The 18,807-nt window shown below is 37.1% G+C and overlaps 4 protein-coding genes across 5 annotated transcripts; 2 read left to right on the forward strand and 2 right to left on the reverse strand.

Moving 5' to 3' along the window:
* Positions 1-3,069: 3,069 nt before the first annotated feature.
* Positions 3,070-6,463, forward strand: LOC147273869 (Leucine-rich repeat protein kinase family protein). The gene is made up of 4 exons (XM_086256847.1): positions 3,070-3,600; positions 3,942-4,202; positions 4,309-5,184; positions 5,555-6,463. The coding sequence occupies exons 1-4, from the start codon at positions 3,171-3,173 to the stop codon at positions 6,034-6,036; spliced, it is 2,049 nt and encodes a 682-aa protein (XP_086112973.1). The 5' UTR covers positions 3,070-3,170; the 3' UTR covers positions 6,037-6,463.
* Positions 6,464-6,643: 180 nt separating this feature from the next.
* LOC147273870 (Glycine cleavage T-protein family) lies at positions 6,644-9,486 on the reverse strand. Of its 2 annotated transcripts, none has more exons than XM_086227514.1 (5): positions 8,769-9,486; positions 7,794-8,047; positions 7,601-7,699; positions 7,187-7,345; positions 6,644-7,105 (listed from the first exon to the last, which is right to left on the reverse strand). In XM_086227514.1, the coding sequence occupies exons 1-5, from the start codon at positions 9,218-9,220 to the stop codon at positions 6,867-6,869; spliced, it is 1,203 nt and encodes a 400-aa protein (XP_086083640.1). In that variant the 5' UTR covers positions 9,221-9,486; the 3' UTR covers positions 6,644-6,866. The 2 variants fall into 2 exon arrangements, with proteins under 2 accessions (XP_086083640.1, XP_086083639.1); XM_086227513.1 differs by having other exon boundaries at positions 6,644-7,108; positions 8,769-9,481.
* A 5,399-nt stretch (positions 9,487-14,885) lies between these two features.
* On the forward strand, positions 14,886-15,893 carry LOC147273871 (ankyrin repeat/KH domain protein (DUF1442)). The gene is made up of 2 exons (XM_086228441.1): positions 14,886-15,045; positions 15,126-15,893. Exons 1-2 carry the CDS (start codon positions 14,986-14,988, stop codon positions 15,732-15,734), a joined length of 669 nt encoding a protein of 222 aa, XP_086084567.1. The 5' UTR covers positions 14,886-14,985; the 3' UTR covers positions 15,735-15,893.
* Positions 15,894-16,081: 188 nt separating this feature from the next.
* On the reverse strand, positions 16,082-18,450 carry LOC147273872 (Class I peptide chain release factor). Its single transcript, XM_086256606.1, has 8 exons — positions 18,009-18,450; positions 17,828-17,887; positions 17,644-17,726; positions 17,022-17,086; positions 16,901-16,934; positions 16,696-16,766; positions 16,436-16,570; positions 16,082-16,335 (listed from the first exon to the last, which is right to left on the reverse strand). The coding sequence occupies exons 1-7, from the start codon at positions 18,280-18,282 to the stop codon at positions 16,480-16,482; spliced, it is 678 nt and encodes a 225-aa protein (XP_086112732.1). The 5' UTR covers positions 18,283-18,450; the 3' UTR covers positions 16,082-16,335; positions 16,436-16,479.
* Between the last annotated feature and the right edge of the window lie 357 nt (positions 18,451-18,807).

The raw sequence follows: 18,807 nt of genomic DNA on the forward strand, positions 1-18,807 counted from the left end.
AGACCAAAGATTAGAGATGAATTGACTAAATATAAGTATAATTTGTGTAAGATTCAATTGTGATCTATATGGACAAAATTGAGCAATATGAAACGATATTCATTTTGGTTATTCATTTCACTTTCTTTGTTTTTCTTGGATTTTGGAAGTCATTAATTTTAGGCTTAATTATCGATTTACCACCCAAAACTGTAACTCATTCCCACTTTACCACCTGAAAGTTTTTTTGTCCCATATTACCACCTGTAACTTACATCCATGTCCCATTTTACCTTATTCCGTCAACAATTCCGTTAATGCTGACGATCTGGCCGTTAATGCTGACGTGGCGCGCTAGATGTGCGCCACGTGTCACATATTTTTTTTATTTTTTCGCATTTTTTTTATTTTTTTAAACTTTGAAAATTCTTTAAAAATAGCTCCGAACTCAGAAAAATACACGAAAAATTCCTACGGACTCGTCTTGACTAGCACTAATTTTCTATAAAGTTAAATTACCAATTTGCCCTCTAAAATTTTTCAAAAAAATTAGAAAGTTCAAATTTATTTATAAAAAATTAAAATAAATTTTCCTCTATTAAATAAATTCTAGAAAAAATTCTAGAATTTTCGTAAACTCTTGGACAAATTCTCAAAAATATTTTGAAAAATTACCAAAAGCTTGTTTTAGAGAATTATTTCGAGACTTTACAGAAATTTTAGAATTTTTCTAAAATTTATTTTATAGGGAATTTTATTTTTCTCTAAGACCGAGAGGTCTTTTGGGTAGCAAGTGTTCACGAGAAAGGTAATGTTAGTTTTTAGAAGACTAACGGTGCAGACCTCATATTTTTTGGAGTTCGGGAGATTATTCTATGAATTTTCAAAGAGTTTACAGTATTTTAATTTTTTAGAAATAAATTTGGACTTTTCAAATTTTTTGGAAATTTTTAGAGGGAAAATTGGCATTTTGACCCCATAGTAAATTAGTACTAGTTAAGACAAGTCGGTAGGAATTTTCCGTATATTTTTATAAGTTCGGAGCTATTTTTAATTAATTTTCAAAGTTTATAAAAATAGAAAAATATAAAAAATCCAAAAATATAAAAAAGATGTGACACGTGGCGCACATCCAGTGCGCCACGTCAGCATTAACGGAATTGTTGACAGAACAAGGTAAAATGGGACACGGATGTAAGTTACAGGTGGTAATCTGGGACAAAAAAACTTTCAGGTGGTAAAGTGGGAATGAGTTACAATTTTGGGTGGTAAATCGATAATTAAGCCTTAATTATATGATATGGGAACTCAAGTCTTTTACGTGAGAGAATGACTATTCTAGCCATTGCAAAATGAACAAGAACGAGGTCATTGAAGTCATTCTAGCTAAACCATTGTGAAAAGAACAAGGAGACTATTAAATTTATGTGACAGTATTGGTGTAGTGTTTGTCAGCAACTCTAGCTTTTTAGTCGAGTATTCAAATTCCATCGCATTCCTCATTTGTATATGGTTTTAATGACGAGGAACTGTTGGCTGTTGCTGCATTAAATAATGACAGAAATTGAATATGAATGAAGATGATATCATTGACTCATTGTCAGTAGTCAGTCCTACAAGGATGTATGCTACACAACACAAGTGTCGGTACCATGCAACAAAATACATATTAAACAAATAGCATTCAATTTATAATATTAGATGGTTAATTGTATTAAACTGAACTATTTTTAATCACACTTTTTAGTTTTTAATGATGTGCTATGATATATATGATTAAATTAGACAGAAAGGGAATCCAAGGTTAAACAACAGCCATTTTTTTGTCCTTACATTTTCTGTTCCTGGCTGCCAACCTGGGAATTCTTTGTGCCAACCTGAAAAGAAAATTTTGGCTTTATATTGATGAGAATATGTGAGGAAGCATCCAGTCATCTTGTTTGGAAGCAAAATTTATGATAATTATGTCAACCCATCTTTTTAATTTTTTTTTCCTCAAACTAGTTTTTGAATCCCTCATTCTAACTCTAATCCAAAAGTGATGGGGAAGTACTCATTGCAATTATCACATGATGAAAGAGATAAACACATTAAACGTATATATTCTTTCCATAAAAAAATTTCTTCACAAAAATAGTCTACTCCATAAAAAAAAAACTAAACAGAACAATCATAACATATTATTATGCTGACATTGTATGGTTTTTCCACATAAGATTTACTCTTACCCCATGAGGCCATGATGCATGTGCAAAATCATGTCGTGTGGGTTAGGTTTCCCACTCCTTGACCAGAGACCCCGGACATTTCAAACTAGAGAAGAATGTTATAGAAAGCCAGACTATCTTTATTATTCAAATTCCAAGTCGCCAAGCCAGAAGACTTAAAAATATCAATGACAAGAACCTAGAACCTAACTCCAAAATGATAATGTAGCAACGTTTGTTATATATTTGAAATTTGGGTAACCTAAAATGAGTACTTTGTTCACATTTAGCCCGGTAAGACATAGGAGACATAGGTTATATTACTTATATATGTTATATTTGGCTTGGTTTAGTCACACCACCACATGTGAAGAGAAATGTTTAAAATAAGATATGATATTAGAAATTCACAATCTTACATAACAATATATAATATTTTGAACTTCTCTATTTATTAATTCTCCTGTTGATTTTACGTTGGAGTAAATTATTATATTAAAAAAAAATAAAAAAAACAGGGGAACACATGCAAAAGAAACAGAAATTTACTCCATCGAGTGTCTATTCCTTTGAAAGCAGCAATGGGGGGGGGTCAGTGGTCACAGAGACCAAATCATCAAGCTTTCTTTGAATCTACGATAGAAAGTTAATGCTCCAATCGTCACGGCCATCATGGACAACTGTCAAGCTTAATCCCAAAACCAAATTCAAATGTGAAAGTGAAACCTGTCAGCAACTCAAAAAGTTGTAGTTATTGCACTCTCACTCTCTGTTTGAAAAAACAGCATCGTCCTTTTCTTCTTTCTTCTTTTTATCCCCCATCGTCCTCTTACACAAGTTCTAAACAGAGAAATATACTAACTGACAAAAAACAAGCACAAGCTTACCGACTTTAGAGACACAAAACAGACATAGGTTTCTCACTGTGAGCACCAAAGAGCAAGAATTTCGGAGCAAGACTGAGTTTTTGAGCCAAAATCTCAAATGGGTCGGATTCATTTTCTCATTTCTCTGCTTCTTCTACTCGCATTTTCTAGTCCACCACATGTTCTAGGAAATGCTGAGCTTGAAGCTCTGATGCAGCTGAAGCTCTCTCTGGACCCAGAAGACAGGTTCTTGAAGTCCTGGACCAGAGAAGGTGATCCATGTAGTGGGTCATTTGAAGGCGTGGCGTGCAATGAACACCAAAAAGTGGCCAATATTTCTTTGCAGGTAAAGGGTCTCTCGGGCAGGGTCTCGCCTGCAGTGGCCGAGCTCAAATGCTTGTCTGGTCTGTACCTGCACTACAACAACTTGTCTGGAGAGATTCCCAAAGAGATTTCATATCTCACTGAGCTCACTGACCTCTATCTCAACGTGAACAATCTCTCTGGGGCCATACCACCTGAGATTGGGAACATGACTAGTCTTCAAGGTTGGTAATTTTTTGGAATGAATTAATATCCTTATTTCTTTGTTTTTGGACTATCATTTTTGGTTTGTTGGTATGAATTGTACTGGTGAAAAGGTCCCATTTTTTGTGGAAAATTGATTTAATTTTGTTATCTGAATTAACAAAACTGGGTCATTTTTAAATCATATTTGCTCCCTTAGACAACGAAGAAAAAGAAGAGGAAAATTTTGTATTTGGTTTCTAGGAAATGAAGATCAATTAACCGTGCTAAGAAAAATAAATTTTGATATTTGTATGAGATTTGGCTGTTTTTTAATCTCAGCATAATCCCATATATATAATTTCTTTTCTTGTCTTTGTAGTTTTACAGCTATGTTGTAACCAGCTGACTGGAAATATACCTACACAGATGGGGTCCTTGAAGAGGCTAAGTGTTCTTGCTTTGCAGCATAACAGACTAACTGGTCAAATTCCTGCAAGCTTGGGATTCTTGGGGATGCTAAAGAGGCTTGATTTGAGCTTTAATAAGTTCTTTGGTACAATTCCTTCAAAACTAGCTAGTATTCCATCTTTGGAAGTCCTAGATATCCAGAACAATACTCTTTCTGGAGTTGTCCCTCCTGGTAAGTCTATGTTTTCCATCCTCACTTATTTTCATGAATTGTTTGAGCATTTGTTGTGCAAATTTTAAACCATTCTGATTACATATTTCAATGATTTAAAATGAAGCTCTAAAAAGATTAGAAGAAGGATTCCAATGCAAGAACAACCCAGACCTATGTGGAGTTGGGTTTTCTACATTGAGAGCTTGCACTGCTTTTGACATGGACAGAGTGAACGTGGATGGACTACCACTTGGACCAATTTTAAACAATACTGCTCCGAAAGCCAACCCTGAGCCTGTAAACTTCCAACCTCATTGCAACCAAACCCACTGCACAAAGTCAACAAAACTTCCACAAGCTGCAGTTGTTGCAGGAGTTATTTCACTCGCTGTCACTTTGGTGGGGGCGGTATTTCTGGCCCTTATCCGGAATAGGCGTCGGAAACAAAAGATTGGGAATACAGCTGATCCTTCTGATGGTCGGCTTAGCACTGATCAGGCCAAGGAGTTCTTTAGCAAAAGTGCATCTCCACTTGTGAGTCTTGAGTACTCTAATGGATGGGATCCATCAGCTGATGGGCGAAATGGCATTGGTCTGCCCCAGGAATATCTAAATGACCATTGGTTCAACATGGAAGATTTAGAGTCTGCAACCCAATACTTTTCTGAGGTGAATTTATTGGGGAAGAGCAAGTTCTCTTCTGTTTACAAGGGAGTTCTAAGAGATGGTTCTCTTGTGGCTGTTAGGAGCCTTAATGTGACCAGCTGCAAATCTGAAGAAGCTGAATTTGGGAAGGGACTAAACATATTATTTTCACTGAGGCATGAAAACCTTGTCAAGTTGAAAGGTTTCTGCTGCTCTAGGAGCAGGGGTGAATGTTATCTTATCTATGATTTTGCTCCTAAGGGAAACCTTTCTCGATATCTTGATGTGGAAGATGGAAGGAACCAAGTCCTTGACTGGTCCAAGAGAGTCTCTATCGTCAACGGCATTGCAAAAGGTAAGTCATCTTCATTAAAAAAATTTATTTCTTTATAAACTGTTTATCAATTCCTCCCCCAATGCTGTACCGCCAGCATGCTTTGGAATATATAGGTACAATTGACTACTGTTCCTGTATGTTTATTTTTACCCTTCAATTCATAGGCCACTTGAAAAATTATTTTTGTTGCAGTAGGACTCCTGATTTTAATTTTTATGCATTAACCATAAATGTTGTTGTGCACTTCTGTTTCATTTACTTTATTCTTCTCTCTTCAAAACCCTTGAAATTTGAGGTGCAAGTTTAGTTTGAGGGAATCGAATGACCTGTGTGTGTGTGTGTGTACACATTTCTATCTGTTTTTTGAAATATGCTCTTTTCCAACCAGGTATTAGATATTTACACAGCAGTGAAGCAAATAAACCAGCCATAATCCACCAAAACATATCTGTTGAGAAGGTTCTCATTGATCAGCAGTTTAACCCATTGATAATGGACTCTGGCCTTCCTAAGCTGCTTGCCGATGACATTGTCTTCTCTACTCTGAAAACAAGCGCTGCCATGGGATACCTAGCTCCTGAATACATCACCACTGGTCGTTTCACTGAGAAAAGTGATGTGTATGCATTTGGAGTCATTGTCCTCCAAGTTATATCTGGGAAACTGCAACTCAATAATTCAATGCGATTGGCTGCAGAATCATGCAAATATGAAGAATTTGTTGACACCAACCTGAAAGGTAAATTCTCAGAACCTGAAGCAGCTGCACTGGGAAAAATGGCACTGGTGTGCACTCACGAGCTTCCTGAAAACAGACCAACAATGGTGGCAGTGATTCAGGAGCTGAGCAACTTCAATGTCAGTTCCTGATGTCATACTTCTATTTTCCATATGTGGAAGAAGCCGCTGCAGATGTTGACCTGGCAAGTGAGGCCTCAATATAGTTGCACCCTTGGGGGAGAGTAGGACTAAATGAGCATGTGAAGTTTGTGAACTACTGGCTTCCTCTAAACTGTAGGTGGTAGAAAGTAAATTTTTGGGGAACAAGAACTTCCCTGAATTGCTTGGAATAATCTGTGTTTAGCTAAATGGATAGCTGCTACAAGCCCTCATGCAGTAAAGGGTCCGGGGAATAGAAAAGAAGTATGTGACTATTTATTCCATCTGTAACATGGTTTCGCACTCAATTTAGGGATGTAGCCTGCAACTGGTACCTCGCAAGTCCTGTGCTGATTGCTTAATTAGTCATGTATAATGTTAGTTAGATAATAATTAATAAGCAGCTTCAGCTACCAGCTATGTGATGGCTTGTCATGCTTTTTGTTAAAGGCGGCTTGTCCTTTTCTCTTCAGAAGGACCAAAATGACAAATTCAGATCCTATATTGTACTACTGGTATCATTGAACATGAACTCTTACAACCTCATGCAGTTAAAAACTTAAAATGAAGAGATAAAATCAACTGAACTATTGGCACATGGATCTCAAAACACCTTTTGGTACATAAATGAATAAATAAATAAATAATACATCATCTTTTGGCACTAGATATAAATCATATAATAATACATCATCTTTCTCCAAACATGTCCTTTTATTTTCTTTCAGCAAAATAAATAAATGTATAGAAGTACATTCGCTGTTGACACTATAACAACGATATGCAGGATCAAAAAGTCCACTGAGGGCAACACCACCGTTCTAAGCAACTGCACTTTGATGTTCTTCTTGAAACCATTCAGCAGGCCACCAATCTGGTCTAATAGCCTCAACCTTTATGTCTTTCTGTCCTTGTATGGTCAATGCACCTGATCCTTTGAAGGCTTCCTCCAAACGCAAGACACCGAGCCCACGACACCCAAGTTGAGTTGTGACAGTACCAACTTTCTTGCCAGATACACTATTAATCACTTCCGAACCAGGAGCAACTTTCTGCTCCGCTTCTGAAAGAACAGAAAGGTAAGGATTGGAATATACAGAAAAAACAAAAGTATGAAAGTTAAAGTTGGAAGGTTGATTACCTTCTCCACTGTCCTTAACAAATCTTAGAGGAAGCACGCGTTTGCGAATGACCCCTCGGTGGTGCGTACGAGCTACAAGCTCTTGGCCCACATAACACCCTTTGTCAAAGCTAATTGCATTTAGACCCGCCAGGTTATATTCAAGAGGAATTGCCTCGCCTAGACATGATAATAACAAGTTCAGACTGGATAATAACAGAACTAGAGGGAGAATCTGGGAATACACAAACATATCAAAAAATAGTTCAAAATTCCAGGACACAATGGAATCACTGAAGTAAAAATACATGTCACAAACCCTGAGATCGCAGGGCCAGAAAGTTACCATGTAAATTGAGAACAAAAGAATATTTGCATTCTATAAGCTATTATTGAAAGTCCAAGTATACCATCAAGCTGGAAGTAAAGATGCACCTTTAGGGATCTCAGTTGAGCCTTCTGCAACTCCATTCACTATTCTCCATAGAAGGTAATTCTGTTCATCTGTTTCTTTGTCAGCTTCAACCAAAGGTGCTGCAATAAAAAAAATGTAGCTTAATCAACAAAAAGGTTTGTGCCGCTGTAAACACATCAAAATCTCAAAAGCAGCAAAAGGTTAAACACTCACGTGTTGTATTGGACGGGAAGATTCCCCTGAAACCAAGGCAATCCAATCTAGGATCCTTAAACCACTGCCATCCAAGAGGACCCCCACGTGCAGCAGACATGCCTGAACGATCAACACCAGCACCCCAGCCAACACTAGAAGCCTCTGGTTCTTCTGTAGAGGAGGATGTCTCAGAGAGGTTTCCCCCATAACGCTGCCAGCAATATAACTCTTCTGCCACATTTTCGATCTCAACCTTAGCCCTCAAACGGTATCTGCAAAAAACATAATAAGGAAACAGAAGTCAGACCTATATTACAGAGTTCATGAAGTATTAAAAAAGGAAAATGAGCCAATTGCTTCCCAAAGCAATCTTGAAGACTTGGTAAGTCCAATGTCCAAAGAAAGGCAAACATGCGAGGCTAAGAAAGCAGAGACATCATACAAATGATGTGATCATATTCCTAAGACATTGAACCAAGACTCGGTAACAGCAGTATGCCTACAAAGCATATGGCAAGAGATACACAAATGGAATGACTTAATGTTACTAAACCAGCTACTGTATTCACCTCTAAGATGCAAATTACATGTGGTGAAATTTTAGAAAAACTTCAAAATGAAGAAACTACCACTGATGGTAAACCCTCTTGACAGAGTCATTAGTTACAAGATAAGAATAAGTTTGTAGAAGGCAACTTTGCAGCTAAAGAAATGACCCCTCAATACCCTTTTCAACTTATCAAAATGGCTTCTTCAACCTACATACAACAAAGCTAGCTATCCCATTGCCCATTTAACTTATCATACTTATATAGCATTAAAGCAATGCAACCACATTCTAATCAAAACTAAATTTCGTACCCAAAAAAATGAAAACTACATTTCTATCCAAATGGAAAATGAAAGAAGCATTTCCAAACAAAACCCCACTTCAAAAATAGTCCTATTAAGAAAAACAAAGCTAGAGAAAGTGTGTGATTAACAAAAACTCACTTCTTCAACGTGTCCAGTAGCTCATCCAAGACCGAAGCATCCACGTCCGCAAAGATCTCCACCGGCTCATCCGGGTCGGACCCGGGTCCCGAACCGGTCCGATTAAGCTTAGACTCAGGCCTAGGCAGGCTATACAAGAAGAAATCATACAAGAACCTTCCCTGGGGTGTCAACAGCGCCGCGTACATGGGGGGTACAGACACAGAGGGCAAATTGGGCGTGACCAAAGTCGAGGTCTTCTCACCCATGGGTTCACCGAACCTGCGTACATCGTTGGTCAACAGCCCCTGAAGGAATTTGACCTTGTCTGGACCTCGGAACCGGACCACGGCCCGGTTCTTGAGGACCGAGGCCAGCTGCCCAGCATTCTCCAACTGGGTTTTGTTGTGGCAGCCTCTGTAACTGTAGGAAATGGATTTGGGGAATCGGAGGGAGAGTTTGAAACGGTTCATTGTTTGTTGCTCTGAAACTGTTTATTACTGTTTGCTTGGAGCGAAGAGGTTTTGAAGAGGAAGAAGAAGATGAAGAGGGAGGTATGGGCTATGGTGGTGGCAAGTGAAGTTGGGTGGTGAACACGTGTGCTTGTCGGCTGTGGAGCTTTCGCCACGTATGCTTAAAGGCGGTACTTTGCAATTAAGGTGGAGATTTGTAAGTGTTCGATGAAAGTCCTGAACGAGCCAGAACGGTTAACTCCTGCGGGAGATGGCGCATGTGGTTAACTGGGCTGCAAGATCAGTCCCAACAAGTCTTTCATTCAAACTGGGCTTCTTTATCTCATAGCGTGTGATAAGATTTGTCCTTCAGGCCTCATTTTTTAAGCCCGTAGTGCTCGTGTCCTATGTCCAATTATCTTTGGCAGGGATGACAATTTTTAATAGGCTTAATTATCGATTTACCATCTAAAATTGTAACTCATTCCCACTTTACCACCTGAAAGTTTTTTTGTCCCAGATTACCACCTGTAACTTACATCCGTGCCCCATTTTACCTTGTTCCGTCAACAATTCCGTTAATGCTGACGTGGCGCGCTGGATGTGCGCCACGTGTCACATCTTTTTTGTATTTTTTGATTTTTTTGATTTTTCTATTTTTATAAACTTTGAAAATTAATTAAAAATAGCTCCGAACTTAGAAAAATACACTGAAAATTCCTACCGACTTGTCTTAACTAGTACTAATTTACTATGGAGTCAAAATGCCAATTTTCCCTCTAAAAATTTCCAAAAAATTTGGAAAGTCCAAATTTATTTCTAGAAAATTAAAATACTCTAGACTCTTTGAAAATTCATAGAATAATCTCCCGAACTCCAAAAAATATGAGGTCTGTACCGTTAGTCTTCTAAAAACTAACATTACCTTTCTCATGAACACTTGCTACCCAAAAGACCTCTCGGTCTTAGAGAAAAATAAAATTCCCTATAAAATAAATTCTATAAAAATTTTAAAATTTCTGTAAAGTCTCGAAATAATTCTCTAAAACAAGCTTTTGGTAATTTTTCAAAATATTTTTGAGAATTTTTCCAAGAGTTTACGAAAATTCTAGAATTTTTTCTAGAATTTATTTAATAGAGGAAAATTTATTTTAATTTTTTAGAAATAAATTTGGACTTTCTAATTTTTTTGAAAATTTTTAGAGGGCAAATTGGTAATTTAACCTTATAGAAAATTAGTGCTAGTCAAGACGAGTCCGTAGGAATTTTTCGTGTATTTTTCTGAGTTCGGAGCTATTTTTAATGAATTTTCAAAGTTTATAAAAATAAAAAAATAAAAAAATGCGAAAAAATAAAAAAGATGTGACACGTGGCGCACATCTAGCGCGCCACGTCAGCATTAACGGCCAGATCGTCAGCATTAACGGAATTGTTGACGGAACAAGGTAAAATGGGACATGGATGTAAGTTACAGGTGGTAATCTGGGACAAAAAAACTTTCAGGTGGTAAAGTGGGAATGAGTTATAGTTTTGGGTGGTAAATCGATAATTAAGCCTTTTTAATAATACCACACAAACTTAATACGAACTTGTGAGTTTGGGTTAACAAAAAAGGAAATGTTATGCCAAATTAACTTTTGACTAAAGTCATTATTTCATGTCAGAATTCTTGGATCTCCAATTATCCAGAGAGAAGATTTTGGACGCAAGAATTGTGAAAGTGCACTCCAAAGGTTAAACTTGGACACTATATAAGGAGAATCTCACACCTTGATTAACAGGACTTTGTATGTGTGTGTGTGATTTTTAAAGTTTTTAATATTGCGAAATTGTTTCGTTTTATGCCTTATGCTATTACTTTCGCAATTTGTTTACTACTATGATGATATAAGAGTACGTAAGAGGCATGTTGGAACATGACCTTGAGTCTCCATTCTCTAAATCTCCAAAGAGTTTGTACGGATGAGGTAATCCCCTACTGTGGAGACTAGCTTATGGGTACACACCATTTTAATGAATGCTCTCACTGCAGGGCCGAACCTTTTTTTGTTTGTTCGGTATTAGTAGTTGTCTATTTGGGTGCGATCATGAAGTAAGTATATGAACTTGGGTACCCATATCATCGCGTCTAAGGTTTTGCTTTTAATGCAATTTCCTTTTGAGCTTTAACTCTGAAAGTGTTTTAAATTGTTTTCAAAATTAGTCATGGTTCTCTTATGAGAAGCTATGAACGTATGTATTGCTTATTTCTTATTGTATTTTTTTTTATGTGCAGATAATTCTCAATTGACGATCTGAATTAATAAAATATAATATAATTAATAAAATAATTAAGTTAATAGCTTTGCTAACACAAATGTACCAAATGACGACTAAATCATGTATAGCGCATGCCCCATTGAAGACTCACTCACCAAATGACTGTGTATTCATTTTTGTTAGAATTCCCAAAAATCTCAAGACGTGTTTGACTATAAATTGTGCTACTTCTTCCGCAAGATATAATTTTGTTCGGACGTATCTCTTGTTTTATTCCAATAAACAATATTTAATTAGAAGGGGGAAAAATGGGCAAGCAGGACAAAAATATCTCTTTTTTGGTCTGAAGAAGGACAAAAATCCCTTCTATACTAAGTTGTCTTCATGTTTTATCTGCAACCACTTATGTTTTCATGGGCTCATATTTCGTGGACTGCATATTAATTTTGTAGGAGATTTCTTAAATGATAATTATTGCTAACTAGACAACCATTCATTCACCAAAATCTATATCCATATTTATAGTTTGACTCATTAATATTTCATAATTTTTAAATTAGAAGGACCCAGAAAAAAGAAGAAGGTTGGATTATCATTAGAAGTTGTGTCTAATTCATTTTTATTAATTAAATGTTTAATTAATTAGAGGTCACATTCATGAACCCTAGAATTTTAAAGTTGACTAACAACTAGAGCTTCCTTAGACAAGTTATTGTGCTTAGCGGAATCTTTGTGTTAGCTTGCAGTGCAAGTTAACAATATATAGCAGCTAGCATCAATCTAATCCATGTTTGTCTATCTATCGTTTAATTATAAATTTAGGGGAAAGTTTACCTAATTATGGTTATTGGTTGCAGAGTCTGCAGACCGACTTTGTATACTAATCATATAAAAATGGACAGAAAGTATGGAGAGAATTATACAACCTGATCTGAAAGGTGGCATGAAAGTGACTACTAATTAGGCTATGACTGCATTAGAATTGTTTGCATTTGTGGTTTTTTGAGCTGTAATTTCACTAAGCAAGGTCAAAATCCCTTTAATTGTGGAAGGTGAGTATTTATCCTTATTATTATTATTAATATTATCTTCTTCTTTTTTTTCAATGGTGAGGCTTTAAAATGATGTTGATTCCTGAAAAGATCTAAAAGCATGTATTTGAATTTTGATAATAAGCTTGCTAGTGGTGGTTAGGGTGGTAAAAATATTAGATACAATGTATCTGATTTGGAATATTTGAAATGAATTCATACAATGTATTCGAATTAGATTTGAAATATTATGAATTTGAAATGACTAAATACAATAAATCATTTGATATTCGTGTATTTCTTCTCATACAAATACAACATTTTATGTATTTGTTAACATTATATTTGATCAGTTTAACTAAATTTGGATTTTGATAATAAGCTTTGATTGGTTCTAAGAATCCTAAAGATATAAGTTACAATGTATTAGCATTGGATTTAGAATGATCAGATAGAATATGATATTATGAATTTGAAATGATTAAATAAAATAAATCATTATCTTCATGTATTGCTCATACAAATGCAAAGTTTAGGTATTGCTAATTAATTAACATTATAAAATATATATAAATTAAAGTTATCAAGAATGCTTAAGCTATTGATAGTTTGATACATATGTGTCTCACTGGCATAACTAATTAGGATCCACATGCATTTATGAATAACAATAACTCATATTGTTAAGAGTTGAGACATAAATTAGGAGAGAATTACTAGCTAAAGAAAAGAAAAGCAAATAAAGGTTTGGAGAGAATCGTTCTACGCCAATAAAGTGTTTCATTGGTATTTGGTTGCCACCTATAATCCCTATTTGGTTCAAAAACATCTAGAAGTGTGGCCTTGAATTCAATTACTGGCTTCACCATTCGGTCCATTCTCTTTGTTCAAAAATGATTTGATAGCTGCTTAGAGAATCTAGACACCTTTTTTGAAAAAAAAAAAAAATGAATGCGTAATAATAGAAAAAGTCACTTGTAAGTTGTAACTTTATAATATTCTATTTCTCAAAAAAAAAAAAAAAAGCCTTTTTCCTTTGGCCTTCAGCCTTATGTGTAATTAAAAGGAAAAAGAGAGGAAATTCAGAGTAATAAGACTGCAAGATGAAGATAACAATGCTTTGAGTGTAAATAAAAAAAAACTATTTCCCATAGGCAGGTGCTTCCACATCAGCTGAAGAAGTGGTCCACTTGTGACGTGGTAGCAACACCTTCCAATAAGAATGAAGCGATAAAGATTTGACGTCAACAGCAGGTGGAGGCTGACGTTGACCTTCTAATGCCTTGGGCTTCGTGCTTCGCTTGGTTTACGGAAGCGGTGACCTCAACTGTCCCTAGTTGACCGTTTCACACTTTTACATACCCCACTTTTATAAGACCACCACCCCTAAATAAATTAAAACCCCATTTTCTTTCTTCTTTTTTTTTTTTATATTTTTTATTGGTCTTGTTAATTGACAGTAAGTACTACCATAGTACCATCATCGCTGAGGCAATTTTTATTTTTTGGGTCAAATGTATTAGAATTTGGGAGGTGAGCAATGCGTTGAAAATGAAAATGATTCGTAGTAAATTCATGGTTCAACATCGAATCAATTAAAACAGTTGTTTAACACTTTTAACGAACATGGTATTTGATAGCCTTCCCTAGTTGCTACTTGCTAGTGCCGTACAAGAATAAAAGTTTTCTGCCTTTTCAATCAAATGTAAAATCAGATTGTGATAAGACATAAGAGGACTGTGGGCAGGCATTAAGGCATTGCTATTTAGTGGTGAAGCCATCATTTTCGGGGAGAAAAATCAAGGACTGCTATATACATATTCCTAAGGCAACCAATGAGACAAAACTTATTTGTGAGAGATAAATTTGGATGCCATACAGTATTTATGCCATAAACGAAATGCTTAAAACTGAACTATACATTTGTATGTTATATACTGAACTACATAAATTTGACATATGTGCTTTGGTTAAAGAATGAGTGTGAGTCTTTTCATGTGTTATACGTATTTGTATAGTGACCTACGTATTTGTATGTTATACGGTAAACTATCAATTAGAATGTTGTAGGTGTCCGTACTTGAAGCTGAATTGTGGCAGGAGTAATGTTAGGGATTGCGACAAAAATTGCAATTTGTAACTTCCAACCTTTGCATTGATTTGATTTAAACTTTTAAAGGGGGCACATAAATAGAAAGGACACTGAAAACCAGGTTGGTGGTCATTGCACAACAGTTGTACACAACAATGCACACTAGAACCCTTGTTGTAATCCCAATCTACACGTCGGACATGTCAACGGTCCACGAGTACCCTTTGTAGGACCTTTGCTCTCTCTCTCTCTCCGAGTCTTAAGTCTCTCCCCAAATAAAAGCCCAACTTGAACTCCGCTTCCAATCCACATTTTCAACTTCACATCAAAGAAAAAGAAGAAGAAGGAGAAGAAGAAGCTTAAAACTTAAAAACCCGTTTGAGATAAAGAGAGTTGAGAGCACAATGAAGCTGATTTGGTCCCCAGAAACAGCAGCCAAAGCCTACATCGACACCGTTCGATCGGTAAGCAATTCATTCATCCCCAAAATCATTTCCTTCCCGTAAATCAATTTCATGAATTCTCATCTGGGTTTTGTTCGCAGTGCGAGGTTGGTCACGAATCGGGGGTAGCAGAGCTCGTTTCGGCCATGGCCGCCGGCTGGAACGCCAAGTTCATCGTCGAGACGTGGTCGCAAGGAGGGGTTTTAGCGACGAGCATTGGCCTCGAGATCGCCAGCCGCCACACGTGCGGGCGACACGTGTGCGTGGTCCCGGACGAAGAGTCGAGGTCGGAGTACTTGACCGCCATGGGCGATGCGGGGATGTCGCCGGAGGTTGCTGTCGGGGAGCCGGAGGAGGTCATGGCGGAGCTGGCGGGGGTTGATTTTCTGGTCGTGGACTGCACGCGCCGAGAGTTCCCGCGTGTGCTGAGGCAGGCGAGGCTGAGCAGCCGAGGGGCCGTGTTGGTGTGCAAGAACGCGAGTTCGAAGAGCGGTTCAAGCTTCAGGTGGCGGAGTGTGATTGATTGTGGGTCACGGCGTTTGGTAAGGTCGGTGTTCTTGCCCGTAGGGGAGGGTTTGGACATGGCACACGTGTCGAGCAGCGGAGGAGGGACTTCGGGGGCGTCGAGCAACAAGGGAGAGAAGAGAGAGAGGAGGTGGTTTAAGCATGTTGATCGAAACTCAGGGGAGGAACATGTTATCAGAAAGTGAATTCTACAATACATTTTTGTTTTTGTTTTCTTTTTTATACCACTTTAGTTTGTACGTAGTTGTTTCTGGAGTCTGGACTATGGACCCAACCCAAGACTTGTATATAGTTTCCTCATGAAAGTCAATTAGAAATGCATCCTCAACATTTTTTTGTTTTGCTTTTTGGCTCAAAGAGATGGTGATTTTTTAGTACATAACTCTTTTAACATTTTCCAAAATCAATTCAAAATTTTGTTTCCCAAAAACAATGTATAATTATGGCAGCAGGAGAATATTTCAGTCTTTGCGAAAATAGCATGCTGCAAATCTTACAATTCAGTGCTTATCATGATTCTTCAAAGCAAATGGAAAGCCCTATAACCCCATATAGCATTGAATATCACATACAATGTAACAAAAGAGTATGTTCACAGCAGCCATCATCCTGTTGACTGTTTGATCTATCATCTTACATCAAAAGAAGTAATTCTGTCCGGATATTACTATTTTCACCATTATTCATGGACAATGTACTTTCACCATTATTCAGTAGTCTGGTCTTTAATCCAAATCACTTGAATTGTTTCTCCATATGGTCATAGAATTGGAATTGCATTGACCTCTGCACCAATCAAAATTGCAGGAAAGATATTTAGTCACCTAAACAAAATAGTGACAACTAAATGAATGCTGAATTGAGAGTGAGTAGAGAGTGAACTAACATGTACAGGACTCTCAGCAAACTATGGCTATACAGTACAGCCAGTCAGTCCCAACTGTCTCGACTTCTTCTAAATGCCTTTTTGTCTGAAAGTACCTTCTTGCTTTTAAGGCGTTTTTGTTCCCCAATAGCTGCCCTGCAAAATACAGAGACAATAACTAAGACCATGGAAAATATACAGTACAAGGGATATTGTGAAGACGCAGGCAGCAAAACCAAAGGTAATGAATTTGCAAACACAGATGGTAAAAGAGCTCTCACATTTTAGCAATCTTCTTCTTTTGCTCTTCTGAGGGAGGAGGTGGGACATAAGAAGCAGCATCTATGATCGCCTGTTTCACTAATTTATTAGAATTGTTTGGGGAATGGCCAAAGACTAGGAAATTCTTTTCTCAAAATTGATCTTTACTCACTAATTTATCATCCCACAATAACATAAGAAATAAATATTGATTTTTAGTAGTACCTGAAGTTTTTCAAGAGCATCTTCAATGTTACCCCTGAGGAAGAATGGTTGCATAAACCAAATGCATTGGCAAAACATAAGCAAAATTGATAACATCCAGGAGAAGAGGAAAGAAATTTACTTCTGCGTGCGAGTCCTTGTTGAAGAAATCACAAGCTCCCCATCCTTGTTGATCCGATTTTTCTCCTGTTCATAACCCAGGACAGTGAAGAATAAATATCACAATAATCACAAATACAGTATGGGACCCGTAAAAAAATATCAAGGCTGCAATAACAATTCTAGAGTAACTTTTCTTTCCCCATTTCCAGTTCCCTCTTTCTCTCTCACTCAAGTTAACATGTGTTTGTGGGTACGAGGCATTTTTGGCTGCAAGTCTGCAACACCATTATGATTGATGAGGATCAAGAAGACCTTCCCAAATAATTAATAGAACAAAATTTTCCACCAAAATATCGTAAAGTTTCACATCTGTCGAGTACAATGAGATATGGGTAGGCAAGGAGCATCACATCAGTTCTTGGTCATTTCTTTTCCAAATTAGTCATAATTTTGTGCAGGGATTCCCTCACCCGAGGAACCTCCTATGTGTTCTAAGCATATAGCAGCCACCACTTTTATGTGTTTTGAGCATATCTCAAACCTATGACTGACAGGGTTAGTACTAGTAGTGATCTTCTTTCTTTTTGTTTTTTGTTTTTCTTATTTAAGAACACAAGTCATGAGAGATGAAAGGCACAAACCATTTGCAAAATCCTCTCCCTGATCCATTCACTTAGCCAATATGCATTCTTAACATTGAAGCGCATGTCCACCTTGGTGTTCACTGTACAATCAATAGAAAAGCCAAAATAACAATTTGGTAATAAAAAGAATAAAAGAAGATCAAAATCCAATTCACAGTGAAAAAGAAACAAGTTTACAGACCTTTGTTTACATTCTGCCCTCCAGGCCCGCCACTTCTTGCAAAACTCACAGTTACATGGTCTTCACGTGCATGAAAAAGAAACAAAAATGATCAAATAACGTTTCATGTAAAACAACCAATGATTTGTGCATTTTCTAAGAAAGCAAAGAGACCCAAGTAATCAATAATCAGCAGAAATACCTAAAGTGATTTTAGGAGGGGGCTGGCTGTCAGCGGCGAGAGATCGCTCCTCGGCTTTTTGCAAGAGCTGGTTCGCCTGCGAGAGCCGAGCCGACACCTTATTCCCGCCGCCGCCTCCGGACTCCGACGCGGCGCACCGGACAGAGCGGAAGCTGATTCCGCCATTGGAGCGCAGCAGAGCCGCAGGGATTGACGGAGAGAAGGACAACGATGGTTGGAGGAGGATGTGTCTGAAACTCAGAATCAAGTTCGTCGTGGTTCTCAGAACCGCCATTTTCGCTGTGAAGAAACCCTAAAACCGTTTTAAATTTTAAATATCCGTTTTGTTCATTCTTTTTTTTCTGGTCACTTGTTTTTTGTTCGTTCTTATTTTGGGTCTGGGTTTAGTGTGGCTCTAAATCACCCGTCAGCAGACTCAGTACTGACTACTGAATACAGTTTTCTTTTTTCTCTTACAAAAAAATATGGAGGTTTTTCCCTTGACTACTTAAATTTATTAAATTAATAATTATTGAAGAAATATTGTTATCTAATATTTATACTCTTTAAAAGAATAAACACAAATTTTGATAATTTCAGTCTGATAAGAACCACAAAGATTTTAATATAGACGGTAACATAACCTAATTAGACAACCGCCTAAAACCACAAAGGTTCAATTCAGACGGTACATAACCTAATTAGACAACTGCAAACTTTCAAATTTTATGTAGTATGTTAAGCTCAAATAATGTAAAACAATCACAAGAATGTACATGAAGGATTGAAGCTCCGTTACAGCACCGCAAGATCGGCCCCG

The sequence above is a fragment of the Dryas octopetala genome, chromosome 9, assembly GCF_963921425.1.
Source record: "Dryas octopetala chromosome 9, drDryOcto1.1, whole genome shotgun sequence".
Lineage (NCBI taxonomy): Eukaryota > Viridiplantae > Streptophyta > Magnoliopsida > Rosales > Rosaceae > Dryas > Dryas octopetala.